A 25,436-nucleotide genomic window follows, 5' to 3' on the forward strand; every position below is an offset into this window, starting at 1 on the left:
TCCTACATCAGAGACTCGGCCCACCTCATGGAGCTCCTCCAACCTTACACCTGGGAGGAGCACTATCTCTGGCTGTCCCTAGACGTCATGTCTCTATATACCTCCATCCCCCATGAGGTGGGCTTGACCGCAGTTCAACACTTCCTATCACTGGACAACCTTATTAACCCGGCACAAGCCCTATTCATCACTGACGCCATAAAATTCTGCTTAACCCACAATTATTTTCTATTCCAACAAACCTATTACCTACAAACCACCGGCACCGCCATGGGCGCCAATTTTGCCCCCTCTTATGCCAACCTGACAATGGGCCTATGGGAAAACACTTCCATCTGGCAAAACAACCCATACACAAAACACCTGGTATTTTATGGCCGGTACATCGATGATCTCATCATCATCTGGGACGGTCCGCCCAGCACCATCCAAAACTTCGTAGACCACTGCAATAACAATCCCTTCAGTTTATCATTCACCCACGCATGGCACCAGGACAGACTGGCCTACCTAGACCTAGAACTCAGCCACGATGGTAACTCAATCATATCATGCAACTACACAAAACCCACTGCAGGAAACTCTTACCTTCATTACGAAAGCTGCCATCACCCATTATGGATCAACAATATCCCCAAAAGCCAGTTTTGCCGTCTACGACAAAACTGTACTAGAGACACTGATTATCACACCCATAGCATCCATCTTAAAAAGAAAATTTCAAGATAAAGGTTACCCAGATGATCTAATAGATACAGCATACACCACATACCTACCTGGAAAACCCCCCAAAAAAGAAAACACTCAACCTACAACTGCAGTCCGCTTCATCACCCAATTTCATGGGAAACACAAAAAAATGGAGAGTATCTTCTCCAGACATTGGGGCATCCTCAGACAGGACCCCCTCCTCTCAGCAAACATTATGGATAAACCCCGAATCACATACCGCAAGGCCCCATCACTCAAAGCCAAAATTGCACCCAGCAAGCTCAAAAATCCCAAGTCCAATCCCCTCTGCCTTATACCATTGAAAGGGATCTTTCAATGTAAAAAGGCACTATGTAAAACCTGCGCCTTCATCCAACATGGTCAGAAATCCTTCACACACAAGGGCATCACCTACAGCTTTAAGGACTTCTACAACTGTTCCACTGACTACGTAGTCTATTGCCTATCCTGCCCATGCCCCCAGCTATATGTGGGCCGCACCATCTGCCCCCTCAGGCAACGCTTCGGAAGACACAGGCGTTATATCGAGACAGGGTGCGACCTCCATAGTGTCCCACGACACTTCCTAGAATTCCATCATCAATCCACCGCTGGACTCAAAGTGTGGGTCCTCGAATCCATCCCCAACACCTTACCGCCAGCAGAATGTTTCGCGTTACTATGTGAACGCGAAACGTTCTGGATATACGCCTTGGATACACTCAGCCCCACCGGACTTAACGAGGAACTAGACATAAATACTATTCTCTAGCCCACACGACCCAGACTTTAACCTCTTGTTGTCCTTATTTCAGGTCATTTATATCTTATATAATTTTGCCCATCAAGAACATCACCTGTAAGTATATATACCCCCACGCCCCCCCCTTTCCCTCTTGTTTCTCCCTCCCCTCCTTTCCCCCCCCCCTTTTTCCACTTCTACGTTTCCCCTTCCCCCCCCCCCCGTCTCCAAACAAAACTACCATAACCCATACCTTTAATGACCCACTGGTACACCTTCCTCTCTAGCCACCAGTACCTCCCAGCCACTATCAAACTTTAATACTAGACCCTATATTTTCCATCGCCTATGATCGGCATATGTCCATACTAATTTACATAAGCCGCATATTGTCGCTTTTTATTGCATAGCCCAAAACATTCACCTATGTGTCCCATAAGAATGTGCTTTGGGTATATTGCTTTTTAACTATTCACTCCTGCCCCATATACTACAGACCACCCCACCAGCGTTACTAAGAGATGGTCTTTTTACATTCCCATGTACCCCATAAGAATGTGCTTTGGGTATATTGTTTTAACTAATTATTTCTGCCCCATATGTTACAGACCGATCCATTAGGGTTGCTAAGAGATGGTCTTTTTACATTCCTTTTTGATCCCCTAAATGTTCAACATGGACTTTCCTACTCCTGGACATTTTAACCTTGTATTTTATTTCCCCTATTGTCCACCGAGAGCATCGCCTCCTTAAGAACATTGCCGCTTTTAATGTGATTCACGCCCCCTTTACCTCCTACATAAACTCCTCCTGGTACCCCATATCCGGACACTTGACAAAGGAGTGCGCATGCTCCACCACGGCATCCAGCGCAGACTCCGAAACATGTTGTGAGAACCGGACACGCCCACCAGACCAGGACTGCCCGTGACGTCAGACGCTGCTGGCCGCCGCCATCACAAGCTCTCTGCATCTCCCCAGCTGTCCCGACTCGGAAGCCGCCTGAGCTCAACCTCGGACTCCTCCCGGACGATCGGACGCTACAAGGGCACAGAGAAGGCGACCAGCCACCTGACCATCCCACGGAGGGCAACACAGTGTCCACTTTACTCTACCACAGATGTGAGTTTTTCCTTACCCAGCCTGTTGCTAACTAATAAAACTACTTTTTTATACAGCACTCTAGTGGCGCTTCTCCCCTCATTCCTTATGCACACTACGAGCCGCTTCGCTCAGCCGGATAGCAGCCCTGAGTGCTGCCCTGCCCAGTAACTGTTTTTATTTCCCCCTCCCCCCACTCATCCACCGGGACAAGTGGATTCTACTTCCCACTCCCTTCCCCTTTGCACCGAGGACAGCCCAACATCGACCAGCACAGAGACTGGAATATCTCACCGCTTCCCAAGGCTCCTCCAACGTGCTTCCCCTTTTATGTGCCAGTATCCTACCGTCTCTTATCTGACTGTCAACCCCCACCACCTGCCACTACAGAGAGTCGCACCCCCTGTGAGCGCTGATTTACATATATTTTTGTATCGCAAAGATACAGCGGGGAATACCATTCTTCACTACTCGAGTGGCCACCCGAGACCACTTGTGAGAAATATACCGTATTGCCAGTATTTGAGAATCCGCCGCAATTGCGGCAAAGAGGAAGACTTCGAAAGAGAGGCAAAGGCATTACAAGTTCGCCTTAAGTTGAGGGGCTATAGCGGGAAGGTTCTCAAAAACGCCTACAAAAAAGCAAAAGCCCAAAAAAAAAAAAGAGGATCTGATCTTTACCCCCAAAAGACAGGAATCTTCCTCCACTACAAAAATGATTACAACCTTCAATGCCCAACATCAGGAAATTCGCTCTATCTTAGCCAAAAATTGGCATTTTTTGACCGAGGACCCTATTATTTCAAAATATGTTCGATCTAGGCCAGAATTGGTCTTCAAAAAGGCCAAATCAATAGGTGACTCCTTAGTCCATAGCCACTATCAACCACCAAAGTACCCTAGGAGCTGATGGTGGTTTAGGCACCCACAGATGTGGGATGTGTGATCAATGCCCATGGGTGAGGGAGGAATCTACCCTCCCTCTACCCAGGGGAGGGATCCTCTGACCAAAATTCTCTGCCACATGCCAAACAGAAGGGGTTGTACATTTAGCTATGTGTAAATGCGGCGCATTTTACATAGGTAAAACTAAAAGAAAAATTCTGTCAGAGAATCAATGATCACCTATATTATTTGGAAGTTGGGCTCATTTATACACCTATATGTAAAAATGTTAAACCACAGTTTTGATCCATAAATGGTTTCCTTTTCGGTGTTGGAAGTTGTAAATAGAAATCCACGCGGTGGTAATACTGACAAAATTATACTACAGAAAGAAGCAAAATGGATATTCAACCAACAAGCCACTAGTTGGCCAGGTTTGAATACAGCAGTATCATATAAACCATTTCTATAAATATCCACATTTCATTTGCTCCATTCCCACTTTTCCCTTCTTCTGTTTCCCTTTCAATTCCATTAGCTGAGACTGAATATACTATGAGCAATGCTACCTTCACTCTATTTGTATATAGAGGGGTACCTTTTGCTAAATAGAATTTTGTTTGTTTATAGGATTATATTTAGGTAATAATTATGTCTTGTCATTTTTTTCTCTTCATTTTTTTCTGTTTCCAGTTTTCTTTTTTATGTATCTATGTTATGTGGGATGTTTATATTGATTATTTCTTATTTTCATTTGTAATAGGATCCAATGATGCCACTTGCGGACTGGAGACGATAATGGGTACAACTCTTTACCATGGTGGATTCGGGCGCAAAGCAGAGGAGGGTTGCCTATTGGCTCCTGGTCCTCTTCCACTAGTTGGGAAACTGCGCCTTCCGTACGTGGCCGCTATGCCATTATCGGCCGCCGCCAGAAGTGATGCACTATCCATTGCGCCCGCGCCAGGAAGTGACGCGTGACGCTCTTGGCGTCTCACTTCCGGCGGGACCCCTCCTACTTAAATGCGCACGAGGTGAGGACGCCGGCAGCAGCGGCATTGCATGCCGAGGGACCAGCGTCCGAACCTCCACTTCAATGCGCACCAACTAAGGAAGGTAAGGGTCTGGGGTCTGCTTGGACATATCTCTCCTCTTTCTTTCTTATGCCCTACTTAGACCTATACAATATATTTTCCTAACTTATCTCCCCTTTGTCCCTATTGGGATAGCATGGGCGTTTCTGCCATTTCTCCATAGAATGAGTAATAGGGATGTTTTGACATAATCTATGTTATACTTCTTTTTGGTCTTCAATATATATCTAAAATTGCCCCCTATTTTTTCGTTTCTCCTCTCCCTTTATGTTCCGGTAGTGTTCAGCTGGGATCTACCTACTGGCTCCTTCCAATCACCACCTCCTGTATGCCCGTTCCTCCTCATATTCGCGAGGACCCCCATGAATACAGCCAGTTATAGTCCTTAATTAGGAACTATCTGGCTATGGTCATTATATACTGGGGAAGCTATGGAGAAGGTCCAGTCCACCAAGCCTCAACTGGGGCATGTTTGATCCTCTATATAGGATCAATTGGAAGGGTTTCCATTCATCTCTTCATGTCTGACCTGGCATCATGGGTCCTAAAAAGTCGACTAAATGTATGAACTAGGTGAGTAATTTGGTAAAATGTTATATATTTGTGCCTTTTTTTGAATCAATGGCATTTTGTTTGCAAAAATTATTTGTATCTATACATTATTGGTATTTTGATATTTATTTTCTGTTCTCTCCTCTTTTCCTTTTTGCTTTTGGATTAGAGGCTAATTGGTCTGATCATAATTCGGTTCCTGAAGAAGCCAATCTGTATTTGGCGAAACGCGTCGAACTACATAACTGCGTGAATAATATGATCAGCTGTATATATTTTCAATTGCCTTCGGATTCATTCAGTAACGCTGTAATGTTCTGTGTATACAATGTTTTTAGCAATTAATAAACCTATACCTTTTTAATAATGTTGGCATTGCTCACTTTAGGCTTTACCAGTCCAATAAAGTCCTTCCAACATGGTAATCCACATAGAGTTTATCCCACAGCTCAGTGAGATTTACCTTTTTCTTATTTAAATATTTTTCACATTCTGCTATATAACATTCCAAAAAAAAAAAAAAAAAAAACGTAGAAATCAAAATTTAACATTTTAGGCCAATTTGTTTTCTGCTACATATTTTTGGCAATAAAAAAAAAAAAAAAAAATTGCAATAAGCGTATTTTGATCAGTTTGCGCAAACGTTATTGTGTTTACCAACTACGGGAAAGATTTATGTCATTTTTATTGTTTTTTTTTTACTGGTAATGGCGGCAATCTGCTATTTTTAATAATAATTTGTAATAATGACACTGGCAGGGAAGGGGTTAACCCTGTGGGTGATCAAGGGGTTAAATGTAAGCCTAGGGGAGTGATTCTAACTGTGGGCGGGTTGGGCTTGTGAAATTACCATAGAGACATGCGATCCTATATATAGCAGGATCGTATGGTCTCTGTGATCATCTCAGGGAGAAGGACAGACGGCTGTGTTTACATCAGCTGTTCGTCCTCTGTCAGCGGGGAGAGATCGGGAGTGGCCAGCAGCCATCGGAGCCACCTGACACTCGTGCCATCTTCCCCACTGATGAGCGGGGACGGAAGCACCCCCTAGCTCCTCCCAGGCGAGCGCCGTACATGTACGAGACTTTGCCTGGGAGAGCCAGCCTGCCGCAGTACATCTGCGGCAGCTGGACGTAAAGAAGTTAAGAATTTGGATTATCTTTAAGGATAAATGTTGTGTGTCAAAGTCAAGAGGATACAGTGACCTCATGGATAAATTAAGGTATAATTTCACTATGGGAGCAAGTGTCAAACCAAACACATTTTTTGAAGATATCTATCACACAGTGAGGTAGAGACAACAGTAGAGAAACACACTTATCAATTTATTACCAAAGCATCCAAAAAAAAGTATATGTATAACATGCTGAAAACAAAACATGTTGCATTGTGCATTTCACAATAAAACAAACCCCCCCAACAAATTTCAAAATAATTTGTTCAGGAACCAAGCACCATAAAAAAAAAAACATTTAAACAGGATTTTCCAGAAATTCCAGCCAAGAAACTGCCCTTCTCCCCACAAAATACCCCATTTATTTTTAGCACAAATCACATGCACTTTGGGAGGGCAAGCACGCATGGGCAATTTCAAAGGGCGTCATACCCTCAACAGACTCACCTCCTTCGGCCTCTACACTAGGCCCTGGCATGGCAGGGTCCCTGTCAGTTAGCAGGGAGCTGACATACCTGTCTGTATGCCTGCGTAAATAGTTATGAAGGATGCAGCAGCTGAGGACAATATGTTTGATCTTATATAAAGCTATATTGTTTTGATGTCAGAAAAAGTTGAAAACGGTTTGCCAAAATTCCAAAAGCATTCTCAACTACTCTTCTGGCACGGGAGAGTCAATAATTATAGATTCTTTGCTTTGGGGTGAGGTTGACAAAAGGAAATGGCTTTAGAAGATGTTCCCCAAGAGCAAATGCCTCATCTGCAACAAATACAAATACAAAGTTAAGGCCATCGATATTTTGATCGTTGGTAGGCAAGTTTAAAGAGCTATTCTGTAGACAGCGATAAAACTCGGTTTGGTCAATGACTCCTGCATCCAAGTTTCGCCCATTCTTGCCAATGTCCAGAAAAATAAACTCATAATTTGCGTTAACGGTAAGCGTAACAATGCTAAAAAAACCTTTGTAATTTAAATAAGAGTCAGAGTTAGACAGTGGGACAATGTGGACGTGCTTCCAGTGTATAGCACCCCCCATAGTTAAAAAAAATCCCATTGCTCCAGAAATTGGCCAACAACTTCCTGCAACTGCTCTCAATTTGTTGGAAACTGTAAGCAAAAAAAAATAAATAAATTGTGCTTGCACACATAACATTGCAAACAAATTTGGCACACAAATGCCTATGCAACATAAAGATAAGCTTTAAGTGATTTAAAAAAAAAAAAAATTACAAACATGTCATACTTACCTCCTCTATGCAGTGGTTTGGCACAGAGCAGCCCTCGGGTCCCTCTTCACTGCTCCTGGCCCCTACCTTCTGTCAAGTGCCCCCACAGTAAGTTTGCTATGGGGGAACCTGAGCTGAGCTGCAGCTCCGTGTATCCAATCTGACAATGGATCTGCAGTTTGGCCCGGCCCCCTCTCTCTCCTGATTGGCTAACTGAGTTTGATTGACAGCAGTGGGAGACAATGGCGGCCAAGAGACTCGTGGATATCGCTGGATAGAGCGAGTGCTCAGGTAAGTATTAGGGGGTGCTGGTGCAGCTGCTACACACAGAAGACTTTATCTTAATGCATAAATGCATTAATGTAAAAAAAAAAACATTCTACCTTTACAACTCCTTTAAAGTGGAGTTGCAAACAAAAGTAGCAGCTCTGCTTATCTGCTTCCTCTCCCCCTTTGGTGCCACATTTGGCACCTTTCAGGGTGGAGGGAGTAACAGGTACCCATCCCCACTTCTGTGAGAGCTCACCATGGCAAGAACCCCTAGGAGTTTGGTCCCTCTCCCCCTTCCTCTGGCACCGTGCCAGTTAGAAAGCGCAGCGTGTTTCGTGCGTGCAGTTTACCTTACCACGAATGCAGCACCTTACAGCATATCTGCTGACAATCGGCAGCGGTGTTGAGATCGCAAGATACATGGACAGGTAAGTTTAATAATATTAAAAGTCACCAGCTACAGTGTTTGTATCTACTGACTTTAATTTTAAGCTTGGGGGTGGAACTATGCTTTAACATAATAAGGTCTCATGCACACTGGACATTTCCACAGCTGAAAACAAAATGTGAAATGCTGCAGAGAAAAAAACACTGTTAACAGTTTATATGTGCATGGACACATAGGATAACATGCTAGGGAGTTTATTGGCTGCAGGAAAAAACGCCTGTAGCAAAAAAGAGAAGTAGGGAAAACTTCCAGTGTGCATGAGGCCAAAGAGGACAATGACAACATAATAAAATGTTCTTAATTATGTAACCCAAAAATAAAAGGCAAAAAATCTTTACATGACAAACACATACAGTGCCTTGCAAAAATATTCGGCCCCCTTGAACTTTGATCTTTTGCCACATTTCAGGCTTCAAACATAAAGATATAAAACTAATTTTTTGTGAAGAATCAATAACAAGTGGGACACAATCATGAAGTGGAACGAAATTTATTGGATATTTCAAACTTTGTTAACAAATAAAAAACTGAAAAATCGGGCGTGCAAAATTATTCAGCCCCTTTATCAGTGCAGCAAACTCTCTCCAGAAGTTCAGTGGAGGATCTCTGAATGATCCAATGTTGACCTAAATGACTAATGATAAATAGAATCCACCTGTGTGTAATCAAGTCTCCGTATAAATACACCTGCACTGTGATAGTCTCAGAGGTCCATTTAAAGCACAGAGAGCATCATGAATAACAAGGAACACACCAGGCAGGTCCGAGATACTGTTGTGGAGAAGTTTAAAGCCGGATTTGGATACAAAAAGATTTCCCAAGCTTTAAACATCCCAAGGAGCACTGTGCAAGCGATAATATTGAAATGGAAGGAGTATCAGACCACTGCAAATCTACGAAGACCTGGCCGTCCCTCTAAACTTTCAGCTCATACAAGGAAAAGACTGATCAGAGATGCAGCCAAGAGGCCCATGATCACTCTGGATGAACTGCAGAGATCTACAGCTGAGGTGGAAGACTGTCGTATACTGCACAAATCTGGCCTTTATGGAAGAGTGGCAAGAAGAAAGCCATTTCTTAAAGATATCCATAAAAAGTGTCGTTTAAAGTTTGCCACAAGCCACCTGGGAGACACACCAAACATGTGGAAGAAGGTGCTCTGGTCAGATGAAACCAAAATCAAACTTTTTGGCAACAATGCAAAACGTTATGTTTGGCGTAAAAGCAACACAGCTCATCACCCTGAACACACCATTCCCACTGTCAAACATGGTGGTGGCAGCATCATGGTTTGGGCCTGCTTTTCTTCAGCAGGGACAAGGAAGATGGTTAAAATTGATGGGAAGATGGATGGAGCCAAATACAGGACCATTCTGGAAGAAAACCTGATGGAGTCTGCAAAAGACCTGAGACTGGGACGGAGATTTGTCTTCCAACAAGACAATGATCCAAAACATAAAGCAAAGTCTACAATGGAATGGTTCACAAATAAACATATCCAGGTGTTAGAATGGCAAAGTCAAAGTCCAGACCTGAATCCAATCGAGAATTCCGTGGAAAGAACTGAAAACTGCTGTTCACAAACGCTCTCCATCCAACCTCACTGAGCTCAAGCTGTTTTGCAAGGAGGAATGGGCCAAAATTTCAATCTCTCGATGTGCAAAACTGATAGAGACATACTCAAGTAGCTTACAGCTGTAATCACAGCAAAAGGTGGCGCTACAAAGTATTAACTTAAGGACGCTGAATAATTTTGCATGCCCAATTTTTCAGTTTTTTATTTGTTAAAAAAAGTTTGAAATATCCAATACATTTTGTTCCACTTCATGATTGTGTCCCACTTGTTGATTCTTCACAAAAAATTACAGTTTTATATCTTTATGTTTGAAGCCTGAAATGTGGCAAAAGGTCGAAAAGTTCAAGGGGGCCAAATACTTTCGCAAGTCACTGTAGAATGTAATTTTACACAAAAAAAACGACCTTGATATAGTCCTTCTGCAGCACTTTAATAATAGCAGAGCACGTCTCCGGAATTATGACTCCCATAGCTTGGGGGGAGATCTCAGTCAGGAACTTGAGATTATGCAGGCTTCTCCCCATTGCAAGATACCGTAATGTTGCTATTAGCCTTTGCTCCAGAGTGATTGAAGCCCGCATACATGTATCCTGCTTACAGATATAGGAGGACACCAAGGCTAAAAGCCGGTTAAAACAGGGATCCATCATCCGGAGATAATTCCTGAAGTCATCAGGGTTATTTTACTGAAGTTCCCGCAGCAAGGACATATGGGAAAATTGCTCACGGTTGAGCAACCACTTTTTGCACCAGGAGCTCCTCTTTTGCTTTTTCGGACTAGAGCAATTACTCCCAACCCAACAACAGCAAGTGTAGCATCATCTGTCATCATAGTTGGTCCTCAAACAATATCTCATATTATAGTGAACCTTTGTTCACAAAAAGAATACAAACTAAATTAGCGACAGGGGCCCAGAGGGGTCACTCACACAAAATCACTTCCTCTTTATACTATTGTAGTATGTAGTTATTTTAGCCTTTGTCGAACAAAAGAATTCAGACAAGTCAATGCCACATTCCAACATCATGGACACGTGCTTTTGACAAAATACGGATGATTGGTCGTCCGAAATTCGTAACGTGTGTACGAGGCTTTAGTAAATATCCCCCAATTTGTCAAAAGTTCATTCCCTTGCTGCACTTAGTCAATGATGTGCTCAGCCTTGCAGCCCCCTATAGACTTGAACATTTTTAACAAAACACTGTAAGCCAAAGAGCAAACCAGCCTTATGCATAATCTATAGTAAAGCTACAACACTAGCCTTTTATTCAGCAATACAGATAAAACTAGTTTGGAAAGCACATGAAAAAGCCTCCATCTGCGGATTGAAAAGGACTACATCAACTGTAATAGTATATATTGATCTGCCAAAATGCAATATTCACATATTTCATTTTAGTCATAGCTATATAGTTAGTCAGGTTGAAAAAAGTCACAGGTCCATCTAGTTCAACTAATAAAAAGGAAAAAATAAATAAATAAAATTATACAATCCCATATACACAATCCTATAGCAGCAGTTGATCCAGAGGAAGGCAAAAAAAAAAAAAAAAAAACAGCAAAGCGTGATCCAATTTGCTCCAGCGGTTGAAAAAATTCCTTCCTGATCCCCGAAGAGACAATCGGATATTTCCTGGATCAACTTTACCTATAATGACCCTTTCTCATGGGACAGAGCCGCTTGGTGGACTCCGCTAACTCAGCAGGGATCGTTCCGTTGATCCCCACTGATCAGGCAGATGACAGGTCTGTCTCTGCTCACTGTGCAGAGATGGACCTGTCAGAGTACCGCTCTCCTCTATGGGGAGATCGGATGAAAATAGACAGCATGTCCAATTTCATGCAATCCAAACTGATCCAACCCGCTGGACAGATGGTGAACGTATCGCCATTCGTGTGTTTTCAGCGGATCTTGTCATATCAGATGGCAGACTGGTGTCAGCGGACATCCGCCTCCCCATAGAGGAGAATGGGTGGCTTGATCGGGTCTGCTTAAAAAACAGACAGGTGGACCTGATCGGTCCGATAGTGTGAAAGAGGCCTACATTTTAGTATTCAGTTATATTATGTACATTTAGGAAAGTGCCTTATCAACGGAGAAAAAAAAAAAATCTTATGAAAAAATATATACAAAACCACTCCATAATCCCTTTATAAGAAAAAGCCCTCTGCCATTTTGAAGGTAGTAGTCTTGAAAACTTAGTAACTTAGTAACAGGAAGCTATGTTCTTATATTTTTTATTGGTTTGAAGTTTGTTTCACAGACATTGTTTGGAATGTCTTATACCATAAAACCAAGGTTATTGCCTAGAACATGGCCAATTTCCTGTGTATTTTTACTAACTCTATAATTTCATCCTCATAAATTCAGGTGTTTTGAAACTCACTTTGTTGACTTGATGGGGTGAGGTGATCATATGTTATTCCAATACAAGCTGTTAACGTGATACAAAAATTATAATAAACGAAACATTCTGGAATTCAGGAGCAGCACCAGAACAGGGTAACTTCAGTTCTCCGTGGTATACATGCATTTAATTTATCTTAGTAGACATACTACAGATATAGAAATTAATAAGGGAACTGCATGAACTATGAAAAGAAGAGTATTAATCCAGTTATTCAACAGAGCATCTAACAAGAGAATGCACGTTTTGTTCATTTCAGCCTCTGCTCAAATTGTTTCTACAATGCCAGCAAAATGCCCTGGACAACACTGCAAACTGGTAATTTTTTATTTTTTGTGGTGGGAGGTACAGTCATTTACTTTGGAGAACCCAATTTAGTATGTATTAAACATATCTGGATTTGATTTATAGAAATCAGTTTACTAAAGGAGTAGGGGCTGCTCGCTCAACAAAGTGGTTCAAAATTAGCTTAGTAAATGTCGTGAACGGTGAAGCTGTGTCTACTTTTATTAGTTATGTGCAACAAAAATAAAAATAGAAAAAACAGGATTTTTGCTTGCACATGATCGAAATATTGAAGTGAACACATATTCACCTCATTCTCTAAACAAAGTGAATATTCCCTTTACAAAGTTAACATTTCCAAATTGAATGCGCTCTACTCCTAGTAAATCAATCCTAGAGTATATAGGTATAAAATATCTTATTTGAAAGTCCAGTTCTGAAATACAGTACATTTTTCCTTCTTTTCTGTAAAAAGACCATACACTCTACAGGTGGCTTCTGCATATATATTTACAATTTGGAGCTACTTTCCCATATGTTTTTAATTCGGATTTGTTTTGCTAACTTGCAAATCTGTGCGCAGATTTTTTATTTTTTTTGCTTTGCATACCTTTTGCTGGGTAAAATATTTTGATTATGTTTTCTTTAGATCTAATTTGCAGTTATATGGTGTAAGAAAATATCACCCAAAGGATAAAATTAAAAAAAAAAAAAAAAAAAAAACAACAACAACAACATACGACTTTAAAGTGAATAACTGCAATTGTGTGTGTGTTTTTTTTTCCCTTTGTTTTAAAAAGAGTAAGGAAGGGCTCAAACCAGGTTAAATTGGGTTATTTTTGCTGCTTGTTTCCTGCTGGGGAGATTTCCCTTACGCTTACTGTCCTGGAGATGCAACAAATATGTGCCCGCATTGGAAGATTTGCACTCACCTCCTGCTCTGGGAACAAATCTGAAATTTTGGATTTACCTTTACTTTTATATCCAAGTTATAAAAGTCTTTAGATGTTATAGAGGGGTGAATTTGCCCAGCAGGGACACAGCAGTAAAAAACAGAGGGTCCAACCCCCTTATGCCCAGTCTGCAGTCTGCTAACATATTCTTTTGACCGAGTCCATTAGTTAAATGTTTGTTTGTTTTTACGCATTCTAACTAGCCTAACCATCTAACTTGCCAGGCACAATCATGCTGCATATGCAGAGTCCAGTTCATCCAACATTTCCCCAAATTATGTTTAGCACATATCCCTTGTTGTCCGGCTCAATAACAGAATTTCCAGTCAGGTTTGGTATTCTTGTTAAGCAAAAAATCTTTACCTCTGTTCAAAACAAGACTATTCATCCATGTGGCAAAGGATTCTATTCAACGGGGTGTTTTTTTCCTCTAGGTATGTGGGTGCTCAAATAGTCTCCTCTGGATTCACATCGTTTAGCTTGAACCTCTCCCAGGAATGGCTTTCTTCCCCTAACTAGTCCCTTTCCTAAGTGAAGCACAAATACTCCTTTAGGAAAATTCCCAAACTGGGCAACTTACTCAGGGTTCACCAGTCCAGCTCTCCTCCTACCGATGGGGATTCTTCCTCCATTCCCCACTCTATCCAAAACAACAACAAAAACAAAAACGTTGCCTTTACAAATTAAAATTAAATGGGAATTTTAGAGTTTGAGTAAAAACAAGAATGAATAGATACAAGGAAAAAATAAGGTACTTCCACATCATTATGTAGCCTGTTGTTTTTGGACTCCTCAAAATGCTAGCTGCCTGGCTGTTTCTGGCTTCATAAAGTTGAAATTACTGCGCTAGAACAAGCATGCCAGTAAAACCATATAAAATTTAAAATTCATCATCATTAGATTTGTTCCTTTCTAGAACTCAAAAGGGTATTGAAAACACAGCATGACAAAGAGTCACCATGTATTTGTAGGAGAAGTTAGCAATGACAGCCAACTTTCTTTATAGATTTCATTTAATGAATCCCAGGGCACCTTCTGTACAGTTTTCATATTTTTAAGGGTATGTTATGCATCTGAAAATTGTATTCTGTCAGTACTCCAAATTCCTTACATTGAATATTAGGCAGTCACTAAATTAAATATGACAATCTTTCACTATATAGACCACCTTATGGTAACTAGGGATGAGATAGTCGATTTGGCCATAAATCTGTCTGTTTTGCTAGAAGTTGATGCTGGATAATGACCATTACATTTCACCACTGTATTATATCTCAAACACATGGGCTGTTTTATCCATACCCTGTGCAGGACTGTGTTTTATTGGCACAGGGATACACAAGTATTGTGTGCATCCCCGTGCAGGCAGTCCCACTGCTGTCTATTGGGACGCAGTGGCTGCACAGACACACAGCTGCTGCAGGTGTGGGTGCATGGCCCTTGACCAAGTTTGCTCTGTATCTGCTTATGACTCTAAGATATTGTCAATGCTATAACTGTTTAACATACATTAAAGTATAAGTGAACACTCACTTTTTAAAACTACCCATTTAGCTTAAAATTAATTTTTTTCAGTTTACAAATGCAAGGCAAAACATTTGTGTATATATACAGTATATACAATATTTAAAAAAAGTGAGTACACACCTCACAATTGTGTAAATATTTTATTATATCTTTTCATGTGACAACACTGAAGAAATTACAATTTGCTACAATGTAAAGTAGCGAGTGTACAGCTTGTATAACAGTGTAAATTTGCTGTCCCCTCAAAATAACTCAACACACAGCCAATAAATAATGTCTAAACTGCTGGCAACAAAAGTGAGTACACCCCTAATTGAAAATTTTGAAATTAGGCCCAATTAGCCATTTTCCCTCCCCGTTGCCATGTGACTCGTTAGTGTTACAAGGCCTCAGGTGTGAATGGGGAGCAGGTGTGTTAAATTTGATGTTATCGCTCTCACTCTACCATACTGGTCACTGGAAGTTCAACATGGCATCTCAAAGCAAAGAACTCTGAGGATCTGAAAAAAAAAAAAAAAAAAGAATTAATGCTCTACATAAAAATGGCTTTAGGCTATAAGAAGATTGCAAAGACCCTGAAACTGAGCTGCAGCACAGTGGCCAAGACCATACAGCGGTTTAACAGGACAGGTTCCACACAGAAACAGGCCTCCCCATAGTCGACCAAAGAAGTTGAGTGCACGTGCCCAGCGTCATATTCAGAGGTTGTCTTTGGGAAATAAGCATATGAGTGCTGCCAGCATTGCTGCAGAGGCTGAAGGAGTGGGGTGATCAGCCTGTCAGTGCTCAGACCATACGCCGCACACTGCTTCAAATTGGTCTAATTGGTCTGCATGACTGTCATCCCAGAAGGAAGCCTCTTCTATAGATGATGCACAAGAAAGCCCGCAAACAATTTGCTGAAGACAAGTAGACTAAGGACATGGATTACTGGAACCATGTTCTGTGGTCTGATAAGACCATGATAAACTTATTTGGTTTAGATCGTGTCAAACGTGTGTGGCAGCAACCAGGTGAGGAGCACAAAGACAAGTGTGTCTTGCCTACAGTCAAGCATGGTGGTGGGAGTGTCATGGTCTGGGGCTACATGAGTGCTGCCGGCACTAGGGAGCTACAGTTCATTGAGGGAACCAGGAATGCCAACATGTACTGTGACATACTGAAACAGAGCATGAGCCCCTCCCTTCGGGGCCGAAGGGCAGTTTTCCAACATAACCCCAAAAACACCTCTAAAATGACCACTGCCTTTCTAAAAAAGCTGGGGTAAAGGTGATGGACTGGCCAAGCATGTCTCACTTAAACCCTATTGAGCCTCTGTGGGACATCAAGGACGCAAGGTCTCTAACATCCACCAGCTCAATGATGTTGTCATGGAGGAGTGGAAGAGGACTCCAGTGGCAACCTGTGAAGCTCTGGTGAACTCTATGCCCAAGAGGGTTAAGGCAGTGCTGGAAAATAATGCTGGCCACACAATATTGAAACTTTGGGCCCAATTTGGACATTTTCACTTAGGGGTGTACTCACTTTTGTTGACAGCGGTTTAGAAATGAATGGCTGTGTGTTGAGTTATTTTTGAGGGGACAGCAAATTTACACTGTTATACAAGTTGTACACTCACTATTTTACATTGTAGCAAAGTGTCATTTCTTTAGTGTTGTCACATAAAAAGATATAATAAAATATTTACAAAAATGTGAGGGGTGTACTCAGTTTTGTGAAATATTCTATATTGAAAACAAAAATACCTTTTTTTAAAAAAATTTTTATAAGTGATCATATGATTTGTGTTCTCAGCTGCATAAGGTGCTTGGTGGGGCAGAGACTGAGGGGGCAGTGTAAGCAGGAGGCAGAGAAACAGCAATACATTGATCTTCCCAGTGAACAGCTTTGCAGGGGGCCATGTCAGCACAAATCCTGGCCCTTGGAGAACAGGCAGGCTGTTCTAGCACAGCCAGAAAACCAACCATGCTGAGAAGAATGAGCTTTTATGCCTTGTATGGTCAGTTTGAATTAGGAAACAGAGGGACCAGCAGGATCACCAGGTACACAATATTACTAAAAGTATTAGGATGCCTGCTTTTACATGCACATGAACTTTAATGGCATCCCAGTCTTGGTCTGTAGGGTTCAATATGGAGTTGGCCTACCCTTTGCAGCTATAACAGCTTGAACTCTTCTGGGAAGGCTGCACACAAGGTTTAGGAGTGTGTCTATGGGAATGATTGACCATTCTTCCAGAAGCACATTTGTGGGGTCAGTCATTGCTGTTAGACAAGAAGGCCTGGCTCGCAGGTGTTCTATCGGGTTGAGGTCAGGACACTGTGCAGGCCAGTCAAGTTCCTCCACCCCAAACTAGCTCATTCATGTTTTTATGGACCTTGTGTGCAGTCATGTTGGAACAGGAAGGAGCCATACCTAAACTGTTCCTACAAAGTTGGGAGCATGAAATTATCCAAAATGTCTTGGTATGCTGACACTTTAAGATTTCCCTTCACTGGAACTAAAGGACCAAGCCCAACCCCTGAAAAAACAACCCCACACCATAATCCCCCCTCCACCAAATGATTCAGACCAGTGTACAAAGCAAGGTCCATAAAGACATGGACCTCAGACTTGATCCTGAGCTGTGATTTGGCCATGCCCCTGCTCCCTCCTCACAGGATTTGATTGACAGCAGCCAATGGCTCCCACTGATTTGACTGTAGTCTGTGAGGAGAGGACAAGCACCACTGTAGACAGTGACAGTGCTGGATCGAGATAGATGGTGGGGAGGCAATACAGCTAGTGGGACATTTTTTTACCTTAATGTAGGGAATGCATTTAGGTAAAAAGGTCTAGCCTTTAGAACCACTTTAACAGTTAAAGTAAAACTATAGGCAAAACTTTTTTCCCCCCCCATTTTAGATAGAGTAAGGGAAGGCTATAACCCCTGTCAAAATTTGTTTTTGCCATCTGTGTCCCATTGGGGAGAATTACCCATAGCCAACCAGGAAGTGAGAGAAAATCCCTACAAATAATGGGAATCCTTTGGGGACCCCTAGTTTACCAGAACAAGTATCCTCATTGGAAGACTTCCCCTCTATCACTTTTCTGGGTACAACCCAAAATTTGGAATTTACTTTTACTTTGACTTTCAATGATAATAGTAAACAAGACAAATAGAGAGGGGGAATGTCCCTAACGGGGGGGCACAGGTGTTCTTATCCCTCTCAACTCCAAAAAAAAAAAAAGGTTTTGCCTTTAATTATACTTTAACTTCATGTGTGTTGAGCTTATTTTTATTTATTTTTTTTCATTTGGACATAAAAGACAGAAAACGCAGCCACTTTTGTGGATTACAGAGATATTCCACATGCCCTAAGTTAATATAGTTGCCTACGGGTTAAACCCACAAGAGTTCTCTTTTTTTCGTTCAATCTTATTTCATTAAAGTTTTAAACAAAGTAGTTACAGTTCAGAAGCGCAAAAAGAAAAGTATAGGTTAATTTCCAATAATGATTTTATAGCATGATCACATCACAGTAGCAGAACATAGCAGAACATTATGGTAGATTGAGAATGACAAACAAGAAGCAAATGGCAAGTAGGGATGATCGAACAGTTCGGGTCGACCATCGGTTCGGCTCGAACATTGGGTGTTCGAGGTTCGGCCGAATTTAGAACTTTTTGCCCAAAAAGTTAAAGTTTAAAAGCCTGTGATTGGACCAGAACCATTAGCAAAAGCCAATTGAGGGGGCAGGAGAATGCTAGGAAAGTGATTGGAGTGACTAAGGAGTCCATAGTCCAATCATTAGTGAATACGCCCCCCAGTATATAAGATAGCCCCCGCCAAATTCCTAGCATTCTTATATGGGACATGGAAGAGAGTGGAATGCTGTTCTGTTACTTCTGTTACAAAGTGTTACAAAGTGTCATTTAGCATTTATTACTGTGAGGAAAGGGATATCTAGTGTAGTTAGAGTGCTCTTTTACACTTTAGTTAGCTTTAATTTATTCAGTTTCTGTAGGGAAAGTGAAGTGTAAGGGGACCGTAGTGTAGTGTAGGGTTAACTGACAGTGACTGCTATGGCAGGGTGACCAAACCCTTCCATAGCAGGGTGACCGCTATAGAGAAAAGCTAGTTTCTCTCAAGTCACTTTCGCTTCTGTAATATGGCTTCGCCGCCGCCAGCATTCTTTTTGGCTGCAGGCGTTGCTAGTGATTTTTTGAGCACATGTTTGGAGTCAGACATGACATCTGAACATGTGTATAGGGGGTATATATACACAACCATGTCTGTATATATACACCTAGACATATATAGGTGTGAAAGGAGCAGAAAAAACTACTTGCGCTAATGAAATAATTAACACCAATATAGTTACGCTCCTATCACACCTATATATGGCTAGGTGTGTATATACATATAATATATACATATAAGTATGTGTGTATATACACCACTATACACAAGTTCAGATGTTTTGCCTGCCTCCAAAGAACCCAAAAAAATGCCTGCTATTAAACCGGCAAGGTGTGAAAAGCGAGAAGCCATATTCCAGATCTATAATTGCACTAATACAAACAATCTTTTTTTTTTTTATGGTTCTGGATATGCTACAGAGCTGAAACTTCACAGGTATTTTTTTTTATTTTTTCAATAATTTGCTCTCTATCAAAAATGACAATTTTTTAGAACTTTTTTTTGTGTGATTGTGTCTGGGGGGTCTAAAAGGTGTACCTGTGAAGTTTCAGCTCTGTAGCATGTCCAGAACCCCCCAAAAAAAGATCATATAAAGTGTAAAAGTAGGGTCCCACCATCCCTGCTCTACTGAAAAATTATCTTTTTTTCTGGTTCTGGACATGCTACAGAGCTGAAACTTCACAGGTACACCTTTTAGACCCCCCAGATACTAAATCCAAAGTCAAAATAAAAAAAAATCTTTTTTTTCTTTTCAATAATTGGCTTTTTTATCAAAAATGACAATTTTTAAGAACTTTTTTTTGTGTGATTAATAATCCCTGGGGCATGACCCAGAACCCTAGGCAGTTTTTAGGGACATTTATTGGGTTTTAGGGCTTTAAAATTGTGTTTTTTGATTACCGAAGTTCGGGTCCATTGATTTCAATGGGGTTCTGAAATCCGGGCCGAACTTTCGGGTAGTTCGGATGTTCTGGCCGAACCAAACTTTTCAAAAGTTCGATCATCCCTAATGGCAAGGAATAAAACACAATGGGGGGGGGGGTGTTAGTAGAACTTGTGCACACAGAATCTAGTGCAGCTGTGCTTAGTAATCAGCTTCTAACTTCAGCTTTTTTTTCAAATTAGTGCGGCACCACAAAGTTAGTGTCACGCCAATTTGAACAGTTTCATTGCCAACAATAGGTGGAGACTTGTCAAACAATTCGGACATTTTAAATCGCATGACAGGTCACACCGGTGTGAACAGGGGCTAAAACCTATAAGTCGATTGGTTACTATGCACAGCTGCACCGGATTCTGTGTGCACCAGTTTTAATAAATCTCCCCCCACAATGAATCATCTATATCAGGACCAGTTGGGTTGAAGAATATACAATCGGCTTGATGTTACTTCGGTTGGAACCTTAAATATTACAAAATCTATAAGTTATAATAAGTGCTTTTTTACCTTTTTATCCAGATTGTTCCCAGTATGCTATTTTTTCCTAGGCAGCTAATAGAATCTGCTCTATTGTGTTCTTTCACGATTTTGAATTTTTTCCCAGCCTGCGTTCTGAAAAACGTTAAGGAACGTCTTGGAAAAGCGCCAGTATTGTTTATATAGTGGCAAGAAAATGCATGTGAATCCCTTGGAATTAACTGGTTTTCTGCCATAACTTGCCGTAAAATGTAATCTGATCTTCATCTACTCTCAATGATAGACAAGTGCTTAAGCTGATAGGTAATTTACCTTTCTTATGTCTTTTTTTAACCCACCCATTAAACAAACATTCACAGTGCTTGAGGCAAGGTAAGTTAACCCATAGACCAATTGCTTCAGTAAAAGGTAATTTGAGTGAGTAGTTTGCACAGCAGACATGCCCAGCGCTAGGAGGAACAAACTAAGTAGAGGGCATACATGACTGGGTAGAAGGTGATGAAACTGAGCTGCAGGGATTCATTGGGAAAAAAGTAGGTGGTCAGTGCTTGACCCTTACCTTATTGGTCAGTCGTATGAGGTGATGGAGTGGAGCTGTAGAAGTATAGCTGCTGGGTAGGAGGGGTTTGGGCCACCCTTTGAGGAGAAATCCTGGAAGAAAGTCCCTCCCTCCCGCCCCTTTTCTACTGAGGAACTCAGATTGTTGCTGTATTCAAGTTTCTTCTCCGCTGTATGTGTTGTGGCGGTTTGCGGTCCTTGACAGGGGTCTAAAAGCCAGTCTTTTGGGAAAAAATGGTGGGGACCCATCCGAGGTATGGCATCCTCTAATTGGTACAGGTGAGTGTCTGAGGTCGGCTGTGTTAGTCCCCGAGGCGGTGCTGGGGGCGTGACTAGGCCAAATGGTGACACAGACACAAAAGTTGGTGGTAATATGGTACTGTGAAAGACCTGCAACCAAGTTTAAACTGGATTATGTTATGTTTTTAGTTAAAAGTTTTGTTGTTTAATAAAAGGCCATGTCGGCTATTTTAACTCCAAGTATGAGTAGCGTGATCCTTTAATAAGGTGGGATTGTTACAGGAGTTTAGAGTTGATAGCAGTTGGTGTAAAATAGGTTAGGGTAACACTGGAGCTCTGACCTACCCTGGTCATAGAGTCCAAATAATGAAATGAGTTTTGAGGTGTGGTTTAGAGCTACTTTTATTGGTAAAAGAAAAAAAATTGCTGCAAGCCTGAAGTTTGTCAAAGAGCATCTTGCCAAACTGCAACACTACTAGGAAAATGTTTGTGGACTGATGAAGCAAAAGTTGAATTGTTTTGGAAGAATACTCAGCACTATGTATGGCGCAAAAAGGGCACAACTTACCAACATCAAAACTTCATCACAACAGTGAAGTATGGTGGAGGGAACATCATGATTTGGGCTTGCTTCTCTGCTTCAGGGCCTGGACCACTTGCTATTAGAGGGGAAATTGAATACCCAGGTTTACCAAAATATCCTACAGAATAATGTCAGAATGGCTGTCCACCAGCTGAAGCTTAGTAGAAGTTGGGTGATGCAGCAGGACAATGACCCTAAGAATCAAAGTAAATCCACCACAGACTGACTTCAGGAAAAGTATACCAACACGATTAATTTTGCCCATGGGACTTTAGATGAGGCACATCACTGAATAAATATATAATTTAGACATAAAATATTGATTTAAAAAACAAATACCAAAAAAAATTGTTGTTGTTAATATACACATAGAGTACTACCTAAAAATAACAACCTGATGTATTATATAATATCCTGTGTCGGTATAAAATATACATTATATTGATATATACACTACTGTGCAAAAGGTTTGGGCAGTTGTGAAATAATGCTGTAAATTAAAAATGGTTTCAGAAATTAAAATTTCAATATTTTTTTTAATCAAAACCACTTGCCGACCAGCCACCTTAGTTACATGTACGTTGCTTCGTGTAGCAGTTAGTCGGGGCACCCGCGATCGCTCCCCATGGAGACAGAATGGCTGTTCTGTCAGTGAGGACCACAGGGATCCTGTGTTCCTCCTATTTAGGAACATAGGTCTTTGTGTTTATCCAGTGAATACAACCCCAACACAGTTAGAAAGCATCCCCTAGGCACACATTTAACCCTTTGATCGCCCCTGGTGTTAACCCATTCCTGCCAGTGTCATTAGTACAGTAACAGTGCATATTTTTAGCACAGATTACTGTAGTAATGTCACAGGTCCCCCCAAAAGTGTCAGTTAGGTTTCTGATCTGTCTTCTGCAATGATGCAGTCCTGCGAAAAATTGCTGATCGCCGCCATTACTAGTAAAAAATAAATAACAAAAATTACATAAATCTTTCCCCTAGTTTGTAGACGCGATAAACTTTTGCGCAAACCAATCAATATACACTTACTGGGATTTTTTTTTTACGAAAAATATGTAGCAGAATACATATTGGTCTAAAATATTGAAAAAAATTGGATTTTTTAAAATTTTGTTTTTATTGGGAATGTTTATGGCAGAAAGTGAAAAATAGTTTTTTTTTCAGAATTGGCGCTCTTTTTTTGTTTATAGTGCAAAAAAAAAAAAAAAAAAAAAAAAGGTGATCAAATACCACTAAAAGAGAACTTTATTTGTGGGAAAAAAAGGATATAAATTTTATTTGGGAACAACGTCGCAATGGTCAGTTAAAGTAACGCAGTGCCGTATCGCCAAAAATTGCCTGGTCATTAAGGGGGTAAAACCTTTCAGTCCTTAACCACTTGCCGACCGCCTCCTGTATATATATTTACTGCGGCACTCAGCCGCTTAAAGGCAAAGCGACGTAGTACTACGCCGCTCGCCCACGAGCCTGTAGGGGGTGAGCGCGCTCCCGCCCCCGTTCGTTCCCTACTGAGCCAGCGCGTGTGACCGGTGGCTCCGATGGCCGCCGGCCACACGCGACCTCCCGCAGGAGAGGGAGAAACACAGATGGCTGATGTAAACACAGCTGTCTGTCATTCTTACTAAAGTAATCATAGAGGCTATGCAATCCTGCTATGTAGGATCGTATGTCTCTGATTACATCACAAGCCATGCCCCCCACAGTTATAATCCCGCCCCTAGGGACATACATAACCCCTTGATCACCAGTAAAGCTAACCCCTTCCCTGCCAGTGTCATTTTTACAGTAACAGTGCATATTTATAGCACTGATTACTGTAGTAATGTCACTGGTACTCCCAAAAGTTTTAAAAATATCAGTCAGGGGTTCGATCTGTCCACCGCAATGTTGCAGTCTTGCAAAAAAAAAAAAACACGCAGATTGCCGCCATTACAAAATAAAAAAATGACAAATCTTTCCGTAGTTAGTAAACGCAATAACTTTTGCGCAAACCAATCAAAATACGCTTATTGTGATTTTTTTACCAAAAATATGTAGCAGTAAACAAATTTGCCAAAAATGTTAAAAAATTGATTTTTACATTTTCTTTTGAGAATTTCATATAAAAAATGTGAAAAAATATTGTTATTTTTTCAAAATTGTCGCTCTATTTTTGTTTATAGCGCAAAAAAAAAAAAAAAAATTGCACAGGTGATCAAATACCACCAAAAGAAAGCTCTGTTTGTGGGAAAAAAGGGACGTCAATTTCATTTGGGTACAGCATCGCACAACCGCGCAATTGTCTGTTAAATTCACACAGTGCCGAATCGCAAAATAGGGCCTGATCTTTGAGCAGCCAAATCCTCCGGGGCTTAAGTGGTTAATTGGTGAACAAAATGAAAAGTAAATAAGGATAAGAGGAATCCAAATCAAATCAATATTTGGTGTGACCACCGTTTGCCTTTAAAATAGAAAAAAATTCTTCAACGTACACTTGCACACAGTTTTTGAAGGAACTCGCCAGGTAGGTTGTTCACAACATCTTGGAGAACTAATTACATATTTTCTGTGGATGTAGGCTGCCTCATATCCTTCTGTCTCTTCATGTAATCCTAGAAAAACTCGATGAGGTTGAGATCAGGACTCCGTGGGGCAAAACCATCACTTCCAGAACTCCTTGTTCTTCTTTACACTGAAGATGGTTCTTAATGACATTGGCTGTATGTTTGAGATTGTTGTTCTGCTACAGAATAACATTGGGGCCAATCACACACCTCCCTGAAGGTATGGCATGATAGATAAGGATCTTCCTGTATTTCTTAGCATTGAGGACACCAAATCTCTAAATTTTGACCAAATCTCCAACTCCTTTTGCAGAAATGCAGCCCCAAACTTGCAAGGAACCTCCAACCAGAGGCGGCCGGTGCGTTGGGGGCGCAGGGGTGCCGCCTCCCCTATCCATGCGTCCGGCCCCTAATCTGCATGTGGGGCGCCGGACGCATGGAGTTCAATGGGGCATTTTTTTTTGTCACCTAGGCTTCAGGAAAGGGTGGACCTGGAGTGCAGAGCAGTGCGCCCGAGCCCACCCATTGTGTGACAATAGCGAATGAAAATTCGCTATTGTCACACGGATCCTCCTCCTGGCCAATCAGGAAGCTGGTCCGATACGCGCTTCCTGATTGACCGAAAGGCAAACCCCATGCCATTGGCTGAGGAGGCGGGAGGACTGAGGACTCGAGGAGACGCCGGGGGACTTATGAGAAGCCGCCGCTACAGGTAAGTGCACTGGTCTCGGGGGGGGGGGGGACTTGGCACGCTGTTCACTCTGCATTGAAAGGGGGCACGCTGGCATCTCTGCGCATTGAAAGGGGGCACGCTGGCATCTCTATGCGTTGAAAGGGGGGCACGCTGGTCTCTGTGCATTGAAAGGGGGGCACGCTGGTCTCTGTGCATTGAAAGGGGGGCACGCTGGTCTCTGTGCATTGAAAGGGGGGCACGCTGGTGTCTTTGTGC

At 41.6% G+C, this 25,436-nt stretch overlaps 1 protein-coding gene across 1 annotated transcript in view; it reads left to right on the forward strand.

The window, feature by feature from the left end:
- Positions 1-12,471: 12,471 nt before the first annotated feature.
- Positions 12,472-25,436, forward strand: part of LOC309546922 (acetylgalactosaminyl-O-glycosyl-glycoprotein beta-1,3-N-acetylglucosaminyltransferase-like) — a gene marked incomplete at both ends in the record, with an annotated part of 166,875 nt that continues 153,910 nt past the window's right edge. Inside the window, one exon of the mRNA XM_082246629.1 lies at positions 12,472-12,507. Within this exon, the coding sequence (XP_082102755.1) occupies positions 12,472-12,507 (36 nt within the window). The remainder of the gene's footprint in view (positions 12,508-25,436) is intronic.

This window comes from Pelophylax lessonae (assembly GCF_965119305.1).
Source record: "Pelophylax lessonae genome assembly, chromosome: 1".
Classification (NCBI taxonomy): Eukaryota; Metazoa; Chordata; class Amphibia; order Anura; family Ranidae; genus Pelophylax; species Pelophylax lessonae.